Source organism: Pristiophorus japonicus, chromosome 5, assembly GCF_044704955.1.
Source record: "Pristiophorus japonicus isolate sPriJap1 chromosome 5, sPriJap1.hap1, whole genome shotgun sequence".
NCBI lineage: Eukaryota > Metazoa > Chordata > Chondrichthyes > Pristiophoridae > Pristiophorus > Pristiophorus japonicus.
The window spans coordinates 116702914-116727816 of record NC_091981.1 but is presented as its reverse complement, the minus strand read 5'-3'; the positions used below and the strand labels follow the sequence as shown (position 1 = coordinate 116727816).

General features: G+C 47.2%; 1 protein-coding gene across 2 annotated transcripts in view; it reads left to right on the top strand.

The window, feature by feature from the left end:
* LOC139264430 (retinoic acid receptor beta-like) overlaps window positions 1-24903 on the top strand; it is a 358884-nt gene that overhangs the window by 278631 nt on the left and 55350 nt on the right. For both annotated transcript variants that reach the window (XM_070880885.1, XM_070880884.1), the window contains one exon: window positions 8396-8572. In XM_070880885.1, coding sequence (XP_070736986.1) covers window positions 8396-8572 — 177 coding nt within the window. The remainder of the gene's footprint in view (window positions 1-8395; window positions 8573-24903) is intronic.

Below are 24903 nucleotides of genomic sequence, written 5' to 3'. Positions count from 1 at the left end.
CTGGAGCCTCTCCACGTGCTACTCAGAAAGGGGTACGATTGGTTTTGGGAGGACGTCCAAGAACGCGCCTTCAATAAGGCACGCAACCTTCTATGTTCCAACAGTGTTTTAGCCTTTTTTGACCCAGGTAAAAAGCTAGTTCTTACATGTGATGCGTCAGTGTACGGGATCGGGTGCGTTTTACAGCATGTCAATGATGCGGGTAAATTACAACCCATTGCTTATGCCTCCAGGTCACTTTCGCGGGCGGAGCGTGGGTACGGTATGGTTGAGAAGGAGGCGTTTGCGTGCGTGTACGGTGTCAAAAAGATGCACCAATACTTTTTCGGGGCCAAGTTCGCGTTAGAAACCGACCACAAACCCCTCATGTCCCTGCTATCCGAGTGCAAGGCAATAAACGACAACGCCTCGGCGCGCATTCAGCGGTGGGCATTCATGCTGGCGTCTTACGACTACACAATAAGGCACAGACCAGGCACAGACCGACGTGCTTAGCAGGCTACCCCTGGCGACCACGAAAGTGTCTGACGAACAGGACTGTGAGATGGTCGTGGCAAACAATGCCTTTGAATCCACAGGTTCGCTCATGACGGCTCGCCAAATCAGAGCCTGGACCACCAGCGACCCCACGTTCTCCTTAGTCAAATGATGTGTTTTAACTGGTGACTGGGCAGAGGCTCGCGATGCCTGCCCCAAGGAGATCAAACCTTTCCATAGGCGCATGCATGAACTATCATTACAGGCAGACTGCCTGATGTAGGGCAGCCGAGTAGTTATGCCCTTGCGAGGCAGAGAGGCATTTGTCTGGGAGCTCCACCGCGCGCACCCGGGGATCGTCCTTATGAAGGCCATAGCCAGATCCCACGTCTGGTGGCCTGGCATTGACGCGGACTTGGAGCTCTGCGTCCGGCGGTGCACCATTTGTGCCCAACTCAGTGAGGCCCCCCTAAGCCCCTGGCCCTGGCTCACCAAACCGTGGTCGCGGGTGATTGTAGACTATGCGGGCCCATTCATGGGCAAAATGTTCCTCGTAGTCGTCGATGCATTTTCAAAGTGGATCGAATGCACCATTTTAAACTCAAGCACCACCTCCACCACTGGAGAGCCTTAGAACCATGTTTGCAATGCTCGGAATTCCTGACATATTGGTCAGTGATAATGGTCCGTGCTTCACCAGCGCAGAATTTCAAGATTATATAGTTGACCACGGCATAAATCACGTTAAGACGGCACCGTTCAAGCCAGCCTCCAATGGCCAGGCGGAGCGAGCAGTGCAAATCGTTAAACAAGGCATGCTAAAAATCCAAGGTCCCATGCTGCAGAGCCGCCTGTCGCGACTGCTGCTGGCATACAGATCTCGTCCACATTCGTTTACTGGGGTTCCCCCCTGCACAACTATTGATGAAACGGACCTTAAAGACTAGGCTCTCGTTAATCCTCCCAGACATGCATGAAATTGTTGAGGCAAAGCGCCGGAAGCTAACTGAGTACCATGACCGAAATTCGAAGGGGAGGTGGAATGAGATAGGGGACAAAGTGTTTGTGTTAAACTATGGCAGGGGTCCCAAATGGCTTGCAGGGACAGTAACAGGCAAGGAAGGAAACCGGCTACTGGTTGTACAAATGGACAATGGCCAAACCTGTCGGAGGCATGTAGACAAGTAAAAAGTAGATTCACCAACAACACTGCAGAACCAGAGGCAGACTACAATGTGGAACTCACATCACACCTGGTGGACAGACAGAGGGAACAACCTGAGGAAAGAGCAGTCTCAACAGACAGCCCAGGCGAGATACCAGCAATCACACCGAAAGAAAAAAAGGCACCAAGGCAAACAACTGAACCACAACTAAGACCCTCCACGCGAGAGCATAGACCACCTGAGAGACTGAATCTATAAAGACATTAAGACCTTGGGGGAGGGTGATGTCATGTTTCTCAAATTACTGTATCTAACTGTATCTTACCATGCTATACATGACTGTAACTAGATATGACCTGTAACCACAAGCATACTACCACCAGGGGTGCACTTGCAGGAGACACTGCATTCCTATTCCACACAGGTATATAAAGGCAGGTCTCAGGCAAGTGTGGCACTCGAGAGTTGTGAAATAAAGGTGCAGGTCCATAGTGACCTTGACTTCAGCATGTGCCTCATGTAAATATGTACTGCAGGGTCAGGACTTTACAGTAACAGAGAGGGCATTACGGTTGAAGAGGTGTATATAGATTCCAAAAGGTATTTGATAAAGTACCACATAGTAAGCTTGCCAGCAAAGTTGAAGCCCAAGGAATAAAAGGGACAGTGGCAGCATGGATATGAAATTGGATAAGTGACAGGAAACAGAGTAGTGGTGAACGGTTTATTGCACTGGAGGAAGTTATACAATGGTGTTCCCCAGGGGTCGGTACTAGGATCACTGCTTTTCTTGATATATATTAATGACTTAGACTGGGTGTACAGGGTACAATTTCAAAATTTGCAGGTGACACAAAACTTGGACGTACAGTGAACAGTGAGGAGGATAGTGATGGACTTCAAGAAGAATAGACAGGCTGGTGGAATGGGTGGACATGTGGCAGATGAAATTTAACGCAGAAAAGTGTGAAGTGATACATTTTGGTAGGAGGAACGAGGAAAGGCAATATAAACTAAAGGGTACAATCCTAAATGGGGTGCACGAAGAGAGAGACCTAGGGTATATGTGCACAAATCGTTGAAGGTAGCAGGGCAGTTTGGGAAAGCGGTTAAAAAAGCTTATGGGATTTTGGGCTTCATAAATAGAGGCAAGGGGGGTGAAATTGCCCTACGCTTGGTTGGGCGCTTAATTCGAATTAAGTGATTATTTTTCGCCCGGCAGTAGGCGTAAGAACCCTGGAATTGGGCACTTTAACTTAAAAAAATAATGCGGGCGGGAGGGAGGTGGGAGCAGGGTGCTGTGAGTCAGCACCGCGCTGAGCAAGCCAGCACGGCGCATTGCAACGTCTCTCCCTTTCTCTTAAAAGGGAGGCCAACTGCGAACTCTGCAGCCACTTCTGTGGCGCCCACTAGGCCACCAGGGAGAGTTTCGGCCAGGCCACCAGCCCGGCACCAGTTGGGGGTGCCGGGCTGCCTGCTGGTGGCCTAGCCAAATCAGCATCCGCCATTGCCATGCTAAAAAATCAAGATGGCCCTTCCCTTTAAGGGTGGACAGGGTGCCGCAGCCACCACAACTTTGCGACCCGCAAAGCTGTCAGTGGCATCACCCCATGCCAGCCTTGCTCTCGCGGGGCATGGTATAAAGTGGTTGGCGAGGGGTGATAAGAGGTCGGCGCGTATGGCGATGATGCCATCGTTGTGTGCGCTGACACTCGGTGAAAACTATGGAGCACCATCGACATCCTGCGGGGCAATTCCGGCCGGGTCGCTTCCACTGTCTGCCCTCAGGCAAAAAGTCCTTATCGCCCCATTAGTATCTCCAAGAGGCGCTAACAGGCCTTTCCGAAAGGGGCAATTTCAGTCCCATAAAGTACAAAAGCAAGGAAGTTACGATGAACCTTTATAAAACACTGGTTTGGCCTCAACTGGAGTATTGTGTTCAATTCTAGATGCCGCACTTTAGGAAGGATGTGAAGGCCTTAGAGAGGGTGCAGAAAAGATTTACGTGAATGACTCCAGAGATGAGGGACATCAGTTTCATGGATAGACTAGAGAAACTGAGGTATTCAAAATCATGAGAGATCTGGACAGAGTAGATCGAGAGAAACTGTTCCCATTGGCAGAAGGGTCAAGAACCAGAGGACACAGATTTAAGGTGATTGGCAAAAGAACCAAAGGCGACATGAGGAAAAAAAATTTTTATGGAGCGAGTGGTTATGATCTGCAATGCACTGCTTGAAAGGGTGGTGGAAGCAGACTCAATCATGGCTTTCAAAAGGGAGTTGGTTAAGTACCCGAAGGAAAAAATTGCAGGGCTACGGGGAAAGAACGGGGGAGTGGGACTAGCTGAAGTGCTCTTGCACAGAGCTGGCACGGGCTCGACTGGCCAAATGGGCTCTTCTGTACTGTAACCATTCTATGATTCTATGATCCATCTCTGAGTCAGAGGTTTATGGGTCACCCACTGTCCCAATGTTTAACTCACCTTGCCACCAACTCCAAACTATTTTATTTTAACCATACAAAACATATAATAGTGACTCACATGGCACAGAATATGGGTCACTTAGCTGCTCCTTGTTGTTATAAAACTGAAATAAAACTAGACGGAGTGGTTCTGTGGTACCTTGGAGCAACAACATATACAGTGATGGAGTAGTGGGTCGTGGGTTGCAACTACAAGGTCCTGTACCATTGACAACCCACTCTAAGCCACATTACTGTGAGAAGCAGCTGAGCAGAAGCCAGATACTTCCCTTTATGGAGGTGGGGCAAATTGCCAGAATTGTTACCTATGGTCTAGAGCAGACCAGCTGTCAATTTGCCTTCTCAGCATAGCACAGGAAGACCTCACCTAAAAAATTCAACTAAAATTAAGGCAACTTCATAGAGTGATCGGCAGGAAGTAATTATGTAGTGTCAGTGTTGAGAAAAGGCCGTTTGGCTCACAAAGCTGATTTTTCTAGTCCATTAACTGTCCCATCTTTGAGTTTGACTGAATAAATGCTTTGTCTGTACTACCTTGCTTGGTAGATTATTTCAAAAAATGAGCAGTTATTGAGTAAAGAACATTTTTTCTGCTATCTGTTCGGCGTAGTTTATAGGCCCCCAAATAATAACTTCATGGTGGGGCGGGCAATAATCAAGGGAATAATGGAGGCATGTGAAAAAGGAACGGCAGTAGTTATGGGGGATTTTAACCAACATATCGATTGATCAAATCAAATCGCAGGGGGTAGCCTGGAGGAGGAATTCATAGAATGCATACGGGATTGTTTCTTAGAACAGTATGTAACAGATCCTACAAGGGAGCAAGCCATTTTGGATCTGGTCCTGTGTAACGAGACAGGAAAAATAAACGATCTCCTCGTAAAAGATCCTCTCGGAATGAGTGATCACAATATGGTTGAATTTGTAATACAGATTGAGGATGAGGAAGTTGTGTCAGAAACGAGCGTACTATGCTTAAACAAAGGGGACTACAGTGGGATGAGGGCAGAGTTGGCTAAAGTAGACTGGAAACAAGGACTAAACGGTAGCACAATTGAGGAACAGTGGAGGACTTTTAAGGAGCTCTTTCATAATGCGCAACAAAAATATATTCTAGTGAAAAAGAAGGGCGGCAAGAGAAGAGATAACCAGCCGTGGATAACCAAGGAAATAAAGGAAAGTATCAAATCAAAGACCAATGCGTATAAGGTGGCCAAGGTTAGTGGGAAACTAGAGGATTGGGAAGATTTTAAGCAACAGCAAAGAATGACTAAAAAAGCAATAAAGAAAGGGAAGATAGATTACGAAGGTAAACTTGCGCAAAACATAAAAACAGATAGTAAAAGCTTTTACAGATATATAAAACGGAAAAGAGTGACTAAAGTAAATGTTGGTCCCTTAGAAGATGAAAAGGGGGATTTAATAATGGGAAATGTGGAAATGGCTGAGACCTTAAACAATTATTTTGCTTCCGTCTTCACAGTGGAAGCCACAAAAAACATGCCAAAAATTGCTGGTCATAGGAATGTGGGAAGGGAGGACCTTGAGATGATCACTATCACTAGGGAGGTAGTGCTGGACAGACTAATGGGACTGAAGGTAGACAAGTCCCCTGGTCCTGATGAAATGCATCCCAGGGTATTAAAAGAGATGGCGGAAGTTATAGCAGATGCATTTGTTATAATCTACCAAAATTCTCTGGACTCTGGGGAGGTACCAGCGGATTGGAGAGCAGCTAATGTAACACCTCTGTTTAAAAAAGGGGGCAGGCAAAAGGCAGGTAACTATAGGCCGGTTAGTTTTAACATCTGTAGTGGGGAAAATGCTTGAAACTATCATTAAGAAAGAAATAGCGGGACATCTGGATAGGAATAGTGCAATCAAGCAGACGCAGCATGGATTCATGAAAGGGAAATCATGTTTAACTAACTTACTGGAATTCTTTGAGGATATAACGAGCATGGTGGATAGAGGTGTACCGATGGATGTGGTGTATTTAGATTTCCAAAAGGCATTCGATAAGGTGCCACACAAAAGGTTACTGCAGAAGATAAAGGTACGCGGAGTCAGAGGAAATGTATTAGCATGGATAGAGAATTGGCTGGCGAACAGAAAGCAGAGAGTCGGGATAAATGGGTCCTTTTCCGGTTGGAAATCAGTGGTTAGTGGTGTGCCACAGGGATCAGTGCTGGGACCACAACTGTTTACAATATACGTAGATGACCTAGAGGAGGGGACAGAGTGTTGTGCAACAAAATTTGCAGATGACACTAAGATTAGTAGGAAAGCGGGTTGTGTAGAGGACTCAGAGAGGCTGCAAGGAGATTTGGATAGGTTAAGTGAATGGGCTAAGGTTTGGCAGATGGAATACAATGTCGGAAAGTGTGAGGTCATCCACCTTGGGAAAAAAAACAGTAAAAGGGAATATTATTTGAATGGGGAGAAATTACAACATGCTGTGGTGCAGAGGGACCTGGGGGTCCTTGTGCATGAATCCCAAAAGGTTAGTTTGCAGGTGCAGCAGGTAATCAGGAAGGCAAATGGAATGTTGGCCTTCATTGCGAAAGGGATGGAGTACAAAAGCAAGGAGGTGTTGCTGCAACTGTACAGGGTATTGGTGAGGCCGCACCTGGAGTACTGCGTGCAGTTTTGGTCACCTTACTTAAGGAAGGATATACTAGCTTTGGAAGGGGTACAGAGACGATTCACTAGGCTGATTCGAGAAATGAGCGGGTTACCTTATGATGATAGATTTTGAGTAGACTGGGTCTTTACTCGTTGGAGTTCAGAAGGATGAGGGGTGATCTTATAGAAACATTTAAAATCATGAAAGGGATCGACAAGATAGAGGCAGAGAGGTTGTTTCCATTGGTGGGGGAGACTAGAACTAGGGGGCACAGCCTCAAAATACGGAGGAGTCAATTTAAAACCGAGTTGAGAAAAAATTTCTTCTCCCAGAGGGTTGTGAATCTGTGGAATTCTCTGCCCAAGGAAGCAGTTGAGGCTGGCTCATTGAATGTTTTCAAGTCAAAGATAGATAGATTTTTAAGCAATAAGGGAATTAAGAGTTACGGGGAGAGGGCGGGTAAGTGGAGCTGAGTCCACGGCCAGATCAGCCATGATCTTATTGAATGGCGGAGCAGGCTCGAGAGGCTAAATGGCCTACTCCTGTTCCTAATTCTTATGTTCTTATGTTCTTAAATTAACTTTTCATCAATTTCATTTATGTACTCTATTGGTGTAATTTGAAATAATAAATTGAGTTTACCTTGTTTATAATTTTTAATGCATTACATATTTTATGTATTTATGAGGCCCCTTGTAACTACTTTCTTTCTAGGCTGGAAAGCTTAATTTCTGTGGGGTTCTCCTGCACTTCCACCAGAACTTTGTTTCTCTTGGGTTTTTTGCAGTGGAGCCCCGAGGGAAATTCACCCCCTAAGATTTTCTAGTTTTTCCTCATAGCTCATTCCCATTGTGCTTGGGATTACTCATGATGCTCTTTTCTAATGCATGCACAGCTTTGCTTGTTGTATGGTAACCAAAACTGAATATCGTATTGTAAGTGTGGACTGACAACTCAGCAGACTTATGCCTAAATATCCTCGCATTCTATTTAATTGCTTTGTCCCTTAGGACTGACTTTCCGAATGCAAACTTCAGGCTTGGAGCTTTGCCCATCTGGAGCACATGTTGGAAAATGGACTGAGAATTGTGAGAAGCGAACTTGCAATTTTCTGGTCGGCAGTGAAAGTGATGAGTCTGTTACTCTCAGGGCCTATTCTAAGTCTCTCGGTGCTAATTCAGTTCCATTCACTATAAACTTGCGTCCCACGTTTTTTCATCCAGTGTGTAATAGCTTACATTTATTAGTGTTAAATTTCATGGGGATAATTTTCCAAGTGCACCTCACAGCAGGAAATCACGCCTGGCAGTGGTGAATAATGACAACCCAAGGCAGCATGCCCAGATTTTAACGCATAAAGCAACCTGAAGTATCTATTTTAAACAAATTTTGTTATTGAAGGTAATAGAATGGAGCTTGATTAAAATTAACTCAAAATGGGCAAAGAAAAATTAAATCTTAATTGGATTGTATGAGATGAATGATGTATCTTATAAAATATCCAATTCACAGTAACTTAAAATGCTGGTTTTCATGAGGATTGTATAATTCAGTGAGCTCCACTGTACTACACATGCTTTGTAACTGCTTTTTTCATTGACAGTGATTATACATTCAATGATCTTGTTGATTACAGAATTCCAGTGCTGACCACCGGGTAAGGCTTGACCTGGGTTTGTGGGACAAATTCAGTGAACTTGCCACAAAGTGCATTATCAAAATAGTGGAATTTGCTAAACGACTGCCCGGCTTCACGAGCTTGACCATTGCAGATCAGATCACTCTGCTCAAAGCTGCCTGCCTGGACATCTTGGTAGGTACACATTCATTAAAACGATTTATTCTGTGTCAGCACAAGATTGTCTGTCATTGACTTTAGGATTTTGCACCTCCCTATCTTGTCAAAACCAGCTGAGAACACTGTGTGATCTCAGACATTGATATATGAGGTGAGCTCAGTAGTCCTGTCACTGACTTTATCATCGAGGCAGTTAAATTCACCCAGGAGCTCCTAAGATTCACCTAACTGTCCTTTGCTTGAAGAATTTCAGAACTTCTTTGTGTGTGGGCTTCTCAGCTGGAAAAGAATAACCACCGATTGATTACTGTGATTAAGAACAGAAACATTAAGAGAAGTAATGGTGGCAGAGTTTTCTGAAGTTCTTTCCCCAGATTAAGCAGTAATTCTCATAAGTGCCAAGACTTTAAATATTAACTTGCATTTCAGATGAAATTAATTGTTCATATATAAATTAATACATATAAAGGATCGTTTTCCAACTTTACGCTTCCCACTGGGAGCCATTGTTTGATAGATCCAATGGAAATTGATCCTTTTCGCCGTCTGAAAATGGGTTTCGTGCCATGCACCACTTGTAAACTGAACTTAAAAAAAACTGCATGTCTCTCAAAATGGTCTTTTGCCCTGTCTGAATAAATTAGATGAGAATAGAATGTTGGTTATCGGCCACTTAGTACAATTAGTGATTGAAGCAGAGACCATGGGCTGAATCTTCAACCTGTTGTCCAGACGTAAAATTGGTGTTGTGGATCAGTTGCCGGTTATAGAAACCATCGAATTTTCACTTCCAGTAACTTCATAGAAACATAGAAATTTACAGCGCAAAAGGAGGCCATTTCGGCCCATCGTGTCCGCGCCAGCCGAAAAAGAGCTGCATGGCCCTTGGTCAGCAGCCCTAAAGATTACATATAAACCTATGAACAATGACGGAAAGGCAAAGAGCACCCAGCCCAACCAGTCCGCCTCACACAACTGCGACACCCCTTATACTGAAACATTCTACACTCCACCCCAACCAGAGCCATGTGATCTCCTGGGAGAGGCAAAAACCAGATAAAAACCCAGGCCAACTTAGGGAGAAAAAACCTGGGAAAATTCCTCTCCGACCCAAGCAGACAATCGAAACTAGTCCAGGACATCGCCCTGGCCGTATTCTATTCCTTGCAGTACTTACCATTATATCTGCGCCATCCAACGAAAGGTCATCCAGTCTAATCCCAATTACCAGCTCTAGGTCCATAACCCTGCAAGTTACTGCACTTCAAGTGCCCATCCAACCATCTCTTAAAAATGGTGAAGGTTTCTGCATCCACCACTCTTCCAGGCAGCGAGTTCCAGATCCCCACTACCCTCTGCGTAAAAAAGCCCCCCCTCAAATCCCCTCTAAACCTTCCACCAAGCACCTTAAAACTATGCACCTATGTAATAGACACCTCCACCAATTGAAATAGACATTTACTATCCACTATGTCCAGGCTCCTCAACATTTTGTACACCTCAATGAGGTCTCCTCTCAACTTCCTCTGTTCCAATGAGAACAAACCCAGCCTATCCAATCTTTTTTTTAATTTCAAAATATACTTTATTCATAAAAAAAATCTGTACAGTACATTCAGAGGCATTTCAATACATTTAGCTGCGGTCAGTAATCCCATACAATATATTTGGGTGCTGACGGCAGTTCTGTTCGTTACATTTCTTGTTTTTCAGTTCAAGTGCAATTCGGTACAATAAACGGGATACATTGTGGTACATTCACACAAATTACGTTTCATGTGTTACGATACAGTGCATGGAATGGGTGACGGCACATTTACATTTTTCTTTTCAAACATGCATTTCGTAACACACCTTGCATTGTACATGGCACGACATTGGTGTTTACAGATTTGGTGTTTTATGTACACAAAAAGTAAATTACAAATACAGCCCGAGGTAGGGGTTTGTACTGATTCCTGCCCCCGGGTTTACCGTGGCAGAAGGGCTTTAAACTGTGGCCCTTCCCCACCGTGCCTTTGCGGTGACTGCACCAATTTTCAGTGCGTCCCTCAGCACGTATTCCTGGATCTTGGATTGCACCAGTCTGCAACACGCGGACGTGGTCATCTCCTTGTTCTGGAAAACCAGCAAGTTTCGGCAAGACCAAAGAGTGTCTTTGACCGAGTTGATGGCTCTCCAGCAGCAGGTGATGTCTGTCTTGGTGTGTGTTCCTGGGAACAGCCCGTAGAGCACAGAGTCCTGTGTTACGGAGCTGCTTGGGATGAACCTCGACAGCAACCACTGCATCTCTTTCCAGACCTGCGTCGCAAAGGCGCAATCCTGAAGGAGATGGGTGACAGTCTCGTCCGCCCCGCAGCCGGCTCTGACGGGTAGGGCCCTCCTCATCGCCAACCAAGCTATGTCTTGGTGCTTGTGTGAAAGCTCTGGCGATGAGACGTTCTACCAAACGAGTTCGACAGTCCGCTCAGGGAACCACACGACAGGGTCCAACATCTCCTTCTTTCGTAGGGCGTCCAGGACCTTACGTGCTGACCACTGTTTTATGGCCTTGTGGTCAAAGGGGTTTCTTGTGAGGAACTTTTCCACGAAGGACAGGTGGACAGGCATGGTCCAACTGGTGGGGGCGTTTCGCGGCAGCGTGGCCAGATCCATCCTTCGCAACACCGGGGACAGGTAGAACCTCAGCACATAGTGACACTTGGTGTTTGCGTACTGGGGGGCTGTGCACAGCTTGATACAGCCGCACACAAAGGTAGCCATCAGGATGAGGGCCACGTTCGGAACGCCCTTTCCTCCACTGTCCAGAGATTTGTACATCGTGTCTCTGCGGACACGGTCCATTTTGGACCTCCAGACAAAGTGGAAGACGGCCTGGGTGACTGCCGCGGCGCAGGAGCGTGAGATGGGGCAGACCTGCGCCACGTACAACAACACCGAGAGCACCTCACTCCTGATGACCAGGTTCTTTCCTGCCATGGAGAGGGAGCGCAGCTTCCACCATCCCAGTTTTTGTTTGACCTTGGCGATACGCTCGTCCCAGTTTTTGGTGCACGCCCCGCCCACTCCGAACCATATTCCCAACACCTTCAGGAAGTCTGGCTTGACGGTGAAGGGAATGGAGGCTCGGTCGGTCCAGTTGCCAAAGAGCATGGCCTCGCTCTTGCTGCAATTGACCTTTGCTCCCGAGGCCAGTTCAAACTGGACGCAGATTGCTCGCAATCTGCGGACCGACTGCGGATCCGAGCAAAAAACGGCGACGTCGTCCATGTACAGGGAGGTCTTGACCTGAGCGCCTCCACTGCCTGGGATCGTCACCCCTCTAATGCCCGCATCCTTCCTGATGGACTCGGCAAAGGGCTCGATACAACACACAAACAAGACAGCCGAGAGAGGGCAGCCTTGCCTGACTCCAGATCTGATTGGAAAGCTTTGAGTTTCCCACCCGTTGATTAGGACTGCACTACTGATGTCTGTGTAGAGCAGTTTGACCCATTTGCGGATACCGTCCCCAAACCCCATTTTGGAGAGCACGTCCATCAGGTACGTGTGCGATATCCTGTCAAAGGCTTTCTCCTGGTCTAAGCTGATTAAGCAGGTGTCCACCCTCCTGTCCCGCATGTAGGCGATCGTATCTCTGAGTAGCGCGAGGCTATCAGAGATCTTCCTGCCGGGGACAGTGCAGGTCTGGTCCAGGTGGATCACCGGCTCAAGAGCAGACTTGATCCTGTTGGCGATGACCTTTGACAGGATCTTGTAGTCCACATTGAGCAGCGAAATGGGCCGCCAGTTTTTGATTTCCTCCCCCTCCCCCTTCTGCTTGTAGATGAGGGTGATGATGCCTTTCCTCATTGATTCTGACATGCTGCCGGCCAGAAGCATACCTCCGTACACTTCCAGCAGGTCTGGGCCCATCCAGTCCCACAGAGCCGAGTACAACTCGACCGGTAAGCCGTCGCTTCCGGGAGTTTTATTCGTCTCGAAGGACTGGACGGCCTTTGTCAGCTCGTCCAGAATTAGCGGGTGGTCCAGACTCTCCTGCTTGCTGTCGTCTAAGACCTCCGAAATAGACGACAGGAAAGACTGGGAGGCCGCGCGGTCTGTGGGCTTGACGTCGTACAGCCTGGCACAGAAGGATTTGCTGATCCTCTGCAAGTCAGGCTGCGAAGACGTCACAGAACCGTCTTCTTCCTTTAGGCTGGTGATCACAGAGCTCCCCCTGTGTACCTTCTGGAAGAAGAAGCGCGAACACGTCTCATCCTGCTCGACGGAGCGGACTCTGGAGCAGAAGATGATCTTGGAGGACTCTGAGGCAAAGAGCGAGGCTTGCTGGCCCTTCACCTCTTCGAGTTCCTCCGCGACATCGACCCCCATCGACTGCAGCAGGAGCAGGTTTTACATATTCGTCTGGAGTTGGGCCAATTCCCTCTGTCTCCCTCTCGCCTGCTGAACACCTTTGAGGATGAAGAATCTCTTGATGTTCATCTTGATTGTTTCCCACCAGTGCATTGGGGAATTGCAGAGGGGCTTTACGGTTCTCCAACCTTTGTAATCCCTCTTGAGTTCCTCAACATTTTCCGGGGTCAACAGTTTCACGTTCAGCTTCCATATCCCTCTGCCAACTTTCTGGTTTTCCTGTGGGCGACAGTCGGCCAGTAGGAGGCAGTGGTCAGAGAAGAACACCGGCGTGACGTCGGTGGATCTGACCTTGAGCGTGTGGGACACAAACAGGAAGTCTATTCTGGAACGGACGGACCCGTCTGGTCTCGACCAGGTGTATCTGCGCGGTGCTCCGTCTGCAGGGTTGCTGAAAACGTCGCACAGCTTGGCATCTTTTACCGCATCCATCAGGAGTCTGGACGTGGCGTCCAGTTTGCCGTCGGCTCTGCTGGATTGTCCAGCCGCATCGATGATGCAGTTGAAGTCACCGCCCAGAATGACCGGCCTGGACGTTGCCAGTAGCAGTGGGAGCTGCTGGAAGAGGGCCAGCCTCTCGTTCTTGAGAGCTGGGGCGTAAACATTAATTAACCTGAGAGGGGAGTTTTTGTACATTACGTCTGCTACGAGGAGGCGGCCGCCCACCACCTCCTTAACTTCGGTGATGGTGAAGTGGCCTCCCCGCAGCAGAATGCCCAGGCCGGAAGCCTGGCTGTCGTTGCCTCCTGACCATATGGATGGTCCATGGGCCCACCATCGTGACCACTGCCGGTAACTGCTGAAGTGCGGCAGACCGCACTCCTGCAAGAACAGCAGGTCCGCTTTGACCTTGGCGAGGTACCCCAAGGTGGAAACACATCGCGTAGTGGATTTTACGCTACGCACGTTAATACTAGCAATTTTTAAATCCATTTTAAAGCTATTTTTTACATTTACAAACATTAGATTTCAGATGAATCATTTTCAATTTCAGTTACATCGTTTTCAAGTTCCGACAACTACTCAATGGCTAGTTCCAGCATGCGTAAGTTATTACTATCAACATCAACATCTACTACACCTGGGGTGGCATGGTCGTCGTCCTCTGCTGTGGGGGTGTTTCGACCAGGGGACTGCTGCAGTTTTGTGCTTAAGTCCGCAATGTTCTCTGCATAGTCCTCGCCTGGTGTTGGTGGTTCCCTCTTTTCCTCATTCGCGGCGGTGTCGAGCTGGTGTGCTTCGATCGCTGCGTCGCTCCCGGTATTCCGGAGGTGGGATGTGCTGGGCACTTCGCTGCTCCTGTTATCCCGGAGCTGGTCTGCGTTGGTCACTCCTTCGCTCTCGGTGTTCCGGAGCTCGTGTGCGCTGGCTACTTCGTTTCTCGCGGGTTCCTGGGGCAGGGCTGTGTTGGTCGCTTCACTGCTCCCGGTCGCCTGTGGCCGTGGGGTGGCGTGTTGCCTCTTTTGGTGGTGGCGCCTTTCCTCATCAGACGAGCTGCCATTGCTGGTTTCTGCCGAGCTTGATAGCCGCCTCTTCCCTGTCGTTTCCCTAGGGGCCCTTGCTTACCTCTTCCCCTTGCGCTTGCGGGCCTTTTTTTCGACTGTCTGCCATCCCGCTTCATCGTCTGCTGACTCCTCGTTTCTGGACTCGGTGCGCTGGGGGAGACGTTCGCTGCTGGCTGCTGGTGGCTCGCAGCTCGCGGTAGCAGGGTTCTCTTCCTCGCCGTCTTGTTCCGAGTCCATGGGGGCGTTGGTCGGGGTGAGGGTGTGGCTCTCCTCTGGAGCGTTGTGTTCGTCAGCTTCCTCCTTCTCTGGTGCAATGTTCTTTGCTGCCTGCGCATAGCTGAAGTTGCGTTTGGGGCAGTTTTTGTAAAGGTGCCCAGCCAGACCACAGAGGTTGCAGCACTTGGTCTCCTTACAGTCCTTTTTCTGGTGGCCCTCGTTCTTGCGGTTTCGGCAGATGACAGTCTTGCAGCTTGCCGCCACATGGCCTGCCTTCCCGCAGGTGCGGCACACATTGGATTGGCCAGCGTACACCATGTAGCCCCGACTACCTCCGATGGCAAAGCTGGAGGGGGGGTGCAGGATGGTTCCGCTGGCGTCCACCTTCATGGTGACCTGAATCTGGCGCTTGCTGGTCCATATCCCGTGCAAGTCTTTCACGTCGCTGCTGTTTCCTGCCCCATCGACGTACCTGTCGAGGAAAGTCAGCACATCAATAACCGGGATGTGGGGGTTGTACGTTTGCACTGTGATAGTGCGTCTTCTCTGCGACGGGAGGGTGAACAGTGGCTCCCAAGTTAGCACTGAGCGCAGCGGTTCACTCGCCTCCTTCAAACCCTTCAGGAACTTCAGGCAGAGGGCGACGGTTCTGAAGGTCACATCGAAGTAACCTCTCTTCGGGAGGTCCTGCAAGGCGAAGACGTCGGCAACTTTCATGCCGCATGTTCCCAGCAGGATTTTCTTCATGAAAAGGTCCCGGTTGATCGTTGTCTGTCCATCCACTTTCTTTACCGTCACTCGGATGGTGTTTTGGACGCCCTGGTTCGCCGCTCGGTTAACCGCCATCCGGGTTGCAGATTCCTCCTTTCGCTGTGAGTTTTGGCCGAAGCCCTCAATCTCGTCTTTGCGCCAGTCCGGCATGGAGGCCCGCCCCCTGACGGACCTGCGGGCCCGCCAAATGGTCGGTCGACATGCAGATTTTCCTCTTCTCTCCAATTGGCGCCTGGCCCAAGCCAAAGGCTAGAGCCAGCAAAACTGGAAAAACGAGTTTCTGCAGTCAGTCAATTTGCATATAAATGCACAATCAACAGATTGCAATCAACAAATTGCAGAGAATGCCATTGAGCAGCAACACTTCAAAGCACTCAGCACTCCAGCCTATCCAATCTGTCCTCATAACTCCTCTGCACCCTCTCTAGTGCAATCACGTCCTTCCTATAATACGGCGACCAGAAATGCACGCAGTATTCCAGCTGTGGCCTAACCAAAGTATTATACAATTTAAGCATAACCTCCCTGGTCTTATATTCTATGCCTCGGCCAATAAAGGCAAGCATTCCGTATGCCTTCTTAACCACCTTATCCACCTGACCTGCTATTTTCAGGGATCTGTGGACAAGCACTCCAAGGTCCCTTTGTTCATCTACACAATTAAGTGGCCTACCGCTTAATGTGTATACCCTTTCCTTATTAGCCCTCCCAAAGTACATCACCTCACACTTCTCTGAATTAAATTCCATTTGCCACTGCTCTGCCCACCTGACCCGTAGATTGATATCCTCCTGCAGCCCATGATTTTCCTCTTCATTATCAATCAAACACCCAATTTTAGTGTCGTCTGCAAACTTCTTAATCATACTCCCTATATTCAAATCTAAATCGTTGATATACACCACAAAAAGCAAGGGACCCAGTACTGAGTCCTGCGGAACCCCACTGGAAACATTCTTCCAATCACAAAAACATCCATCAATGATTACCCTTTGCTTCCTACCTCCAAGCCAATTTTGGATCCAACTTGCCACTTTGCTCTCTATCCCATGGGCTTTAACCTTCATGGCCAGTCTACCATGTGGGACCTTATCAAAAGCCTTGCTAAAGTCCATATATACTACAGCGTACGCACTACCCTCATTGACCCTCTTGGTTACCTCCTCAAAAAATTCAATCCGATTAGTCAAACACGATCTTCCCTTAACAAATCCGTGCTGACTGTCCCTAATTAATCCTTGCCTTTCCAAATGCAGATTTATCCTGTCTTTTAGGATTTTTTCCAATAATTTTCCCACCACTGAGGTTAGGCTGACAGGCCTGTAATTACTCAGCCTGTCCCTTTTTCCCTTATTAAACAAGGGTACTACATTAGCAGTCCTCCAATCCTCCGGCACCATGCCCAGATCCAAAGAGGACTGGAAAATGATGGTCAAGGCCTCTGCTATTTCCTCTCTTACTTCGCTCAACAGCCTGGGATGCATTTCATCCGGGCTTGGGGACTTAACTACTTTCAAAGCTGCTAAACCCCTTAATACTTCCTCTCTCACTATACTTATTTCATCCAGAATATCACACTCCTTCTCGATAGCAGTATCTGCATTACCCCTTTCCTTTATGAAAACAGATGCAAAGTATTCGTTAAGAACCCTACCAACATCTTTCACCTCCACACAAAGATTACCCTCATTGTCTCTAATAGGCCCTATCCTTTCTTCAGTTACCCTCTTACTCTTAATATATTTATAGAACATCTTAGGGTTTCCTTAATTTTACTAGCCAAGAATTTCTCGTGTTCTCTCTTAGCATTCCTAATACCCTTTTTAATTTTGTCCCTTAACTTCCTATATTCCTCTAAAGATTCTAAAGTATTTAGCCTCTGGTATATGACATAAGTGTCTCTTTTTTTCTTAATCCTCCCCTGTAAGTCCTTTGACATCCAGGGGTGCTCTAGAATTATTTTTCCCAGCCTTTTTCTTTAAAGGCACATGTTTGGCCTGAGCCTTCCGGATCGCCTCCTTGAATGCTTCGCACTGTTCCAACACTGTAGCTGGTTCCAGTCCACTATGGCCAAATCACTCCTCAACTTAGCAAAATTAGCTTTTCCCCAATTCGGAACTTTTATTCCAGACCTATTCTTGTCCTTATCCATAACCAACTTGAACCTGACTGAATTATGGTCACTGGCACCCAAGTACTCTCCCACTAATACCCCTTCAACCATTCATAGAATCATAGAATGATACAGCCCAGAAGGAGGCGTTTTGGCTCATCCCCCGTGCCGAAGAGCTACCCAATTAGATCCACTCACTTGCTCTTTCCCCATAGCTCTGCAAATTCCTTCCTTTCAGTACTTATCCAATTCCCTTTTGAAAGTTACTATTGAATCCGCTTCCATGACCCTTTCACTGTTGTAGTTGCACTTTCCGTTTCACACCCATAGTCGCTATCCAATTTCTCTCCTTTATACTTAAGCATTGACCACACTTGATCAGCTCCGCTGGGCAGGCCATATTGTCCACATGCCAGACATGAGACTCCCAAAGCAAGCGCTCTACTTGGAACTCCTTCACGGCAAACAAGCCAAAGGTGGGCAGCGGAAACGTTGCAAGTGCAACATCTCCACTGACACCTGGGAGTCCCTGGCCATAGACCGTCCTAAGTGGAGGAAGTGCATCCGGGAGGGCGCTGAGCGCCTCGAGTCTCATCGTCGAGAGCATGCAGAAAACAAGCACAGACAGCGGAAAGAGCCTGCGGCAAATCTGTCCCACCCTCCCTTACCCTCAACGACTATCAGTCCCACCTGTGACAGGGACTGTGGCTCTCATATTGGACTGTTCAGCCACCTAAGGACTCATTTTAAGAGTGGAAGCAAGTCTTCCTCGATTCCCAGGGACTGCCTATGATGATCTCTCCTTCCAGAATAATGTCTCACAGTGGCCTTATTTTACAGTGATCGTGACAAAAATAACTAAGCGTTATTATTTTTATTCGGTAACATATTTTATACTTCGGGTGAATCTTTTGAGTTATCCAGGTGAGGGTGCATTGGAATGGAACACTGTACCAATTTTTTGCATCCTGTGTCAGAATCAAACTCTTCCAGCGCAATGATAGCATTGGCAAGACTTCCTCTACTCTGACCCACAGTATGACACAGCCCCAGCCTCAGAAGAGGAACTTCGCACTGCACCTATTCTCACAAAATCACCCTTACGATGAATGATATTGCAAATCTTTGGCCAAATTATAGTCAATGTTTTGCTGTAGATTTGCACCCACTGGGAATTAGAATAAAACTGCCCAACTCATTTTACATAGGAACCTTATAGTTAAGAAGAGAAACCTTTTAATTCTTTTCGTCAATTTGAATTCAAGTTATATCCCTGAAATGAAAAGACATTGTGAAGATTCACTACATCTCCTAATCTCCTGCAAGATAGTTTAATAAATTGATTTAAAATCTTTGCCTTAAATAAACATCCTTTAATTAGAGGAACCACTACTTTGTTGCTTTCAGCATTACCGGCTTAATGTGTTCCATTAACAACCCTCAGCCTCCAGCGCCTTCCACTATCGCTTTAAGGGAAATTCAGTGAAATTAGTGATTCAATTATGTCAGAGAATTCCTTTCAGATTACTTTTCTTAGACCCACTCTTCACACCATCAAATACCTATCATTCCCAAACATTACTTAAAGCAATGCTTTTAATGTCTTGATTATTATCTGAGATAGATCAGCTTCAGGCTTAGCATTTCAAAATGTCTCTTATGTTTGTTTTTATCTTGATCAAACCCTTATACTGTGGAAGTTTTTCTTTTATTTGTTTGTTTTGGTGAAATTTGTGTTCATCAAGATGAAAGATGGCTAGTGAAGAACAGAAGATTTTGTTTAATATTTGTTCCCGGCATGTGGGTAGCTGTGGCAAGGCTGCATTTATTGTCCATCCCAAGTAGTGGGCCTTCTCCTTGAACTGCTGCAATCCTTGTGATGATGACACTCCCTCAATGGTGTCAGGTAGTGAATTCCACGATATTGAACCCAGCGACAATGAAGGAAAGATGATGTATGTCCAAGTCAGGATGGTGTGTGACTTGAAGAGGAACTTGGAGATAACACTTTTCCCCTGACAGTGTTGCACTTGTCCTTGGTGGTAGAGGCTGCAGCGAAGAGAGGGGCTGCTGAAGTAGTCTTGGTGAGTTGCTGCAGTGCATCCTGTAGATCGTACATACTGCAGCCGCATTATGCCAGTGATGGATATTGACTGCTGCAGAAGCAAATTGCTCTGTTCTGGATAATGTTGAGCATTTTGAATGTTGTTGCGGCTGCACCCATCCAGATGAGTGGCGAGTATTCCATCACACTCTTGACTTAAGCCTTGTAGATGGTGGAGAAACCTTGATAGGTCAGAAAATAAACTTCGGCCCTGTTCTTATAGCCAGCATTGATATAACTGTTCCAGTTCAGCTTCTGGTCAGTGGTGACCCCCAAAGTGTTTTTGGTGGGGGACTCAGCAATGGTGATGCTGTTGAAGGTCAGAGGAAAATGCCTGGGCTTTCTCTTGTTTGCATCGGTCATTACCTGGCATTTAAGTAGCATGAATGTTACCGGCCACTTGTCTGCCAAGCCTGAATATTATCCAGGTCCTGCTGTGGGATGGCATGAGCTGTTTCATTATTAGAGGAGTTATGAATGGAGCTGAGCACTATGGAATTATCAGCGAAGCCCCACTCCTGACCTTATAATGGTCAGAAGGTCATTGATGAAGCAGCTGAAGATGGTTTGGTGGAGGACATAACCTTGAGGAACTCCTGCAGCAATGTCCTGGGGTCCTGATGACTGGCTTCTGACAAACCACATCAGATATGACTCCAATCCACTAGAAGGTTTTCTCTTTAGGGCTCCTTGGTGCCATACTTATGTTGAATGCTGAGGCCCTACTTGTATTGAACTCTCCTCTAAAATTCAGCTCTTGTGTCCATGGGCTCAATTTTCCCCAGTGCCGTTTTTTGGCGTATTTGAAGAGTTACGCCCCTTTTTTGGGGGCCCAACTACGCCCCCAAAAAAGTCAAAAGTTTTCCTGTTTTAATTTGTGAATGTGGCCGGGCGCACATTGTCCTTAAGCTCTGTGGATGGAGCTTAACATGTGCGGCAAAAAGATCGGGTTGCCAGGGTAACGAGGGACACACTGCGGGCTGAGGCTGGAAAGTGAAACATACAAGGCATTCAGGCCGGCTCACGGCAACCTGCACAAGCACCTTGCACATTGCAGCTATTTAAGGCAGCAGCTTACCAACATGAAGATATTAAAGAGCCTTTGTGCCAAAAGTCTATCCTGTAAACCGAATTGAAAAGCCCCCCCCTCCCCCCCCCATGCCGGTGCCCAGTGCTGCTCCTAGCCCGGGCCGAAAGACCTCCCTCCCGCTGGTGCCGCTCCTAGCCCGGGCCAAAAAGCCTCCCCTCCCCCCGGAGCCAGTGCCACTCCTAGCCCGGATCAGTGCCCCCCCGCCCCCGCCGCTGCTGTCCCGGCCGTGGAACTGGATCTTCTGTACTGATTCTCTGACCTGTGCTGATTTTGTTAACTGTCCAGAAGGTTATTCAGAGCGATCATATAACACCGTCTTAAGAAAAATCATACTTGGCCAAACTTGCTTAAATGGCCAGAATTGGTGCATGTGGCAGGTTACGCATCCAATGAGGTAAAAAAAAAATCATAGCCTGAAAAAAAATCGTACCTAAGTGAATTACACTGACGCAGAAACTTTGGGGAAACTTGGAGATTTTAATTTACGACAAAAAAAACGGTGCATGCCAAAAAAACTGCCGCAGATAATTGCGGAAAATTGAATCCCATGTCTGGAGCAGAGTGGTTCTGGCAGATCTCAAACTGAGCATCAGTGAGCAGGTTATTTGTTGGTAGGTGGCACGGTTGCTGACTCCTTCCATCACTTTACTGATTATTGAGAGGAGACTAATCGGGCAATAATGCAAATTAGATTTAAACTGTTCTTTTTGGATAGGGCATACCTGAGAACCCTTCTACATTGTCTGGTAGGTGCCAGTGTTGTAGCTGTACTGTAACAGCTTGGCTAGGAGAGCAGCTAGTTCTGATATATAGGTCTTCAGCACAATAACCAGAATGTTGTCAGGGTCCATTAGCTTTTGCGGTGTCCATTGCATTCAGCTACTTCTTAATATCAAATGAAGTGGACTTAATTGGTTGGACACTAGTATTTATGATGGTGGGGACCTCAGGAAGAAGTCAAGAAGAATAATCCACACACCACTTTGGCACGTGCAAACACTTCACCCTTATCTCTTGCACTTGTGCTTAGCTCCACCATGGTTGAGGATGAGGATGTTCTGGAGCCTCATTCTCCTGTTAGTAGCTTGGTTTCCCACCATGATTCTTGTCTGGATGGGATATGGCTATAGAGCTTTCCTATAATACGTTGGTTGTGTGAATGCTTAGCTCTGTCTGTAGCCCCAGGCATCACCTTGCATTGCAGACTCCTCGTCTGATTCCTCTGTCTCGCAGATTAGCCTCGCCACAACCTTTTTGCACATCCTGGCCAAGTGTCCACTGATGTTACAAATCCTACAGGTATATTGCTGGAACCTGCAGCTTTTCGCAGTATGTCTACCCCCGCATCTCCAGCATGAGCTGAGATTGTTATTAACAAAGGGACTGTTACCAGGCATTCCTCTCTGATTGCCCATTTGGTTGTTTCTAAGCACTCTGATGGTGGGTGTTAATGGTCCCATCGCGGGACGCATTGTTCCCCGAGATGGCGTGAATTGCCGATCCCCTTTCCATTGTCCCTGTTGCGGGCCCATCCTAGTGTCTGTTGCTGCCTGGGCGGTTTCGAAATGCCCTTGCCTGCCTGCGGGGTCCCTGGCCGCGTTCACAATGTTAACTCCCTGGTCCATCGCTACGTTGGGACCAGGGCTGCGCACATAAATTAGCTTGGTCTCCTCTTCCCCTGCCATGAAGGTCCGAGCTATCAACGCCGCCCCTTCTAAAGTCAAGTCCTTGGCTTCTATGAGCTTCCTGAAAATCCCGGCATGATTAATGCCCTCAATGAAAAAGTCCCTTAACATCTCCCCCCTGCAGGCATCTGTGAACTTACAGAGACTGGCCAAACGCCGCAGGTCCGCAACGAAGTCCGAGATGTTTTGTCCCTCCTGACGCCGGTGAGAGTAGAACCGGTGCCGGGCCATGTGTATGCTACTCGCCGGCTTGAGATGCTCACTGATCAGCGGGCTGAGCTCTTCAAAGGACTTGTCCGCCGGCTTTTGGGGTGCGAGCAGGTCTTTCATCAGCGCATACGTCTGTGGTCCGCAGCTGGTCAGTAGATGCGTCCTCCGCTTGTCAGCCGCTGTCGCTCCCAGCCAGTCCTTCATGACAAAGCTCTGCTGGAGTCTTTCCACGAAGTTGTCCCAGTCCTCACCCACACAGTAACGTTCCTCTGTGCTACCGGTGGCCATCCTCGTGGTTCGGTGATTCCCGTTTCTCATCGCCAAATGTGGTGTCCCTGCACCTTACTACAAACTCACACGAGGCATGTACTGTAGACACAGTCACTACATGACCTTAACCTTTATTTCCAGGACCAAGGAGTGCTGACCCTGGGTGGGACCTCCCCTTTTATATCTGGAAACCTGGGTGAGGAGTGTCTCCCACAAGTTCACCCCCTGTGGTCAGGATGTGCATTTCTAGGGTATAAGTACAGTGTACAGGAGTTGCATGAAGGTTACAGTTACGTGAAGATTACCATTACATGATGGTTACATACATGACAATATCCACCAGTGCTATCATAGGCAGGCATGTCTGAAACATTTAGGTTAGTGAGGAGGAGTTTGAGTAGCTAACCAGTCCACCAGCTGGCCTATCTGTTCTCTCAGCTTGACCCGGAGGGTGGGTGAGACAGATCATTTGTAAGATCAAACTGAGCATAATTTAAATTTTTTGTGGTTCCAAATAGAAAAATCATTCTCGATCAGCTGAAAAATACTGCTTTTGTTTCATTTTCACAGAATGTCTTCTGCCCAATATATCACCAAACACAAAAAGAAAGCATTGCATGGTAGTTCATCAAGTGCAATTAATGTACTCATTTTCTCCTATTTCTACATACTTGCTTTATAACAGTTTCTATCCAATCAAAGCTTGGGTCTAATAAATTTCTATCATCTGGCATTTTGGCCTCGGTGAATTTGGCAGTACTTTTGCACTTTAGCAACAATCTCTCCAGCCACTTGACTAGAAACAAACTGGGCCAAAAACTATCAAAGCACTCCCTGCAGGTTAACAGCAGTGACTTCACTAAACAAGCAAGCCATTAACTATCCAATTCACAAAAGTAAACAACTGCAGACATCTCCCCACTAATAAAAACAATAACTGCAACATGCAGGATACACTGGAAAGCAAATAACACAGCAATAGCAGGCTGAGGATCACCGTGCCTCCTGCTTGATGCATCATGTTGGATCACCCATTATTGAGCAATTAATTGGGATAATCAAACTAAAATTGGACCAAATTAATCTGACTCAAATGTACTGTACTGACCCTTTTTATAACATTAGAACATAAGAAATAGGAGCAGGTATAGGCCCCTCAAGCCTGCTCTGCCATTCAATAAGATCTGGTCTTGGACTCAACTCCACTTTCCTGCCTGTTCCCCATAACCCTTGACTCCCCTATTGTTCAAGAATCTGTCTATCTCAGCCTTGAATATATTCACTCAGTCTCCACAGCTCCCTGGGGTAGAGAATTCCAAAAATTCACGACACTTTGAGAGAAGAAATTCCTTCTCATTTCCATCTTAAATGGGCGACCCCTTGTTCTGAAACTATGCCCCCTAGTTCTAGATTCCTACACGAGGGGAAACATCCTCTCAGCATCTACCCTGTCAAGCCCCCTCAGAATCTTAGATGTTTCAATAAGATCACCTCTCATTCTTCTAAACTCCAATGAGTACAGGCCCAAGACAAACCCTTCATCCCAGGAATCAACCTCATGAGCCTTCTCTAAACAGCCTTCAATGCAAGTATATCCTCCCTTAAATACAGAGACCAAAACTGTACGCAGTACTCTAGGTGTGGTCTCACCAATACCCTGTACAGTTGTAGCAGGACTTCTCTGCTTTTATACTCCATCCCTCTTGCAATAAAGGCCAACATTGTATTTGCCTTCCTGATTACTTGCTGTACCTGCATACTAACTTTTTGTATTTCAAGAATCACTATTTTCTATATTTGGCTATTGGTCGGCATCAGAAGGTATGATACAGCAATTGAACTAATGCCTTAGTCTGGTGTAATCTTTCGTAGCAACAAACATGCAACATAGAGCTGCCTATTTCTGAGAAATTAGTAGTTTCAAGTTAACAGTGAGGCTCGTGTGACTAGGTAATTGTGCACTGTT